Raw genomic sequence first — 988 nt, 5'->3', positions numbered from 1 at the left:
AAATTTTAATTTAAAATAAACAGTTTTCAGCTTATTTTAATACTTGAGTTTGTTCCTACCAAAAGTCTTGTAAGAGGCTCCTTTCATTGGGCCTAAAATTGAAGGGCTTTTGGTTGAACAAGTTTGGGGCCTTCATTCAAATCCAAAAAAAAACAAAAATCAATGATTGGGGGAAGAGGGTTTAACTTGAAAAAACAAAATATAGGCGGGAAAGAAAGCCGTTGCCCCAAAAATACCAAATTATGGCGCCAAATTCTAAAATTTCGCTGCCCGTTGCCCGAAATTCTACGGGTATCCCAAAAATTCCATCATAATATTCTTATTCTTATATGATTATATATATACATATACATTAGTATGCAATTTTAATCTAATTAGGTTTTTTTTTTCTACCCTCTTCTATTTCCCTTATAAATCTGCCCTATATTTTTGCCGCCTTCTCTTCTTTTTCTTTCATTCAAAGTCTTTACATTTATACTCACCCTTTTCACTCTTCTTCCTTATAGTGTTAGAATCTTAGTTGGAAAAAAAAAACAAGAAAGACCCTTTTGGTTCATTCATTCGATACCCTCAATTTACACAGATTCTTGATAACCCAAAGGAGAAATCTTTACAAAGTTTGCATCTTTTTCAAAAACAGACAGATTTTTCTTTTGAGTTAGCGATGGGATTTTCAAAGAAACATCAATTAGTAGATGGAAGCAAAGAAGATAACAAAATGTGGGTAATTGCTGGAATAGCCTTTAGGCCTAATAAACTGAAATCAATATCAACAAAGCCAACAAGAGAAGAAGAAGAATATGAAGATCAAGTAGAAGAGATTTCAACAACTCCGACAACAAGAGATTCAAGGATACCGGAAAAACTTACCTGCCCACCGGCTCCGGCGAAACGCCGGTCAATATCAACATGTCATTATAATGGTGGTAGGGAGTTCTTTAATCCGCCAGATCTCGAGTCTGTATTTATTATGAGAGCAAATTATTAA

General features: G+C 34.1%; 1 protein-coding gene across 1 annotated transcript; it reads left to right on the top strand.

Annotated features, from left to right (window-relative positions):
• Positions 1-664: 664 nt before the first annotated feature.
• Positions 665-988, top strand: LOC129872794 (cyclin-dependent protein kinase inhibitor SMR6-like). Its single transcript, XM_055947676.1, has one exon. It carries the CDS (start codon positions 665-667, stop codon positions 986-988), a length of 324 nt encoding a protein of 107 aa, XP_055803651.1.

The sequence above is a fragment of the Solanum dulcamara genome, chromosome 11 (assembly GCF_947179165.1).
Source record: "Solanum dulcamara chromosome 11, daSolDulc1.2, whole genome shotgun sequence".
Classification (NCBI taxonomy): Eukaryota; Viridiplantae; Streptophyta; class Magnoliopsida; order Solanales; family Solanaceae; genus Solanum; species Solanum dulcamara.
The sequence above is the reverse complement of the archived record's forward strand: the minus strand, read 5'-3'. Positions and strand labels throughout refer to the sequence as shown.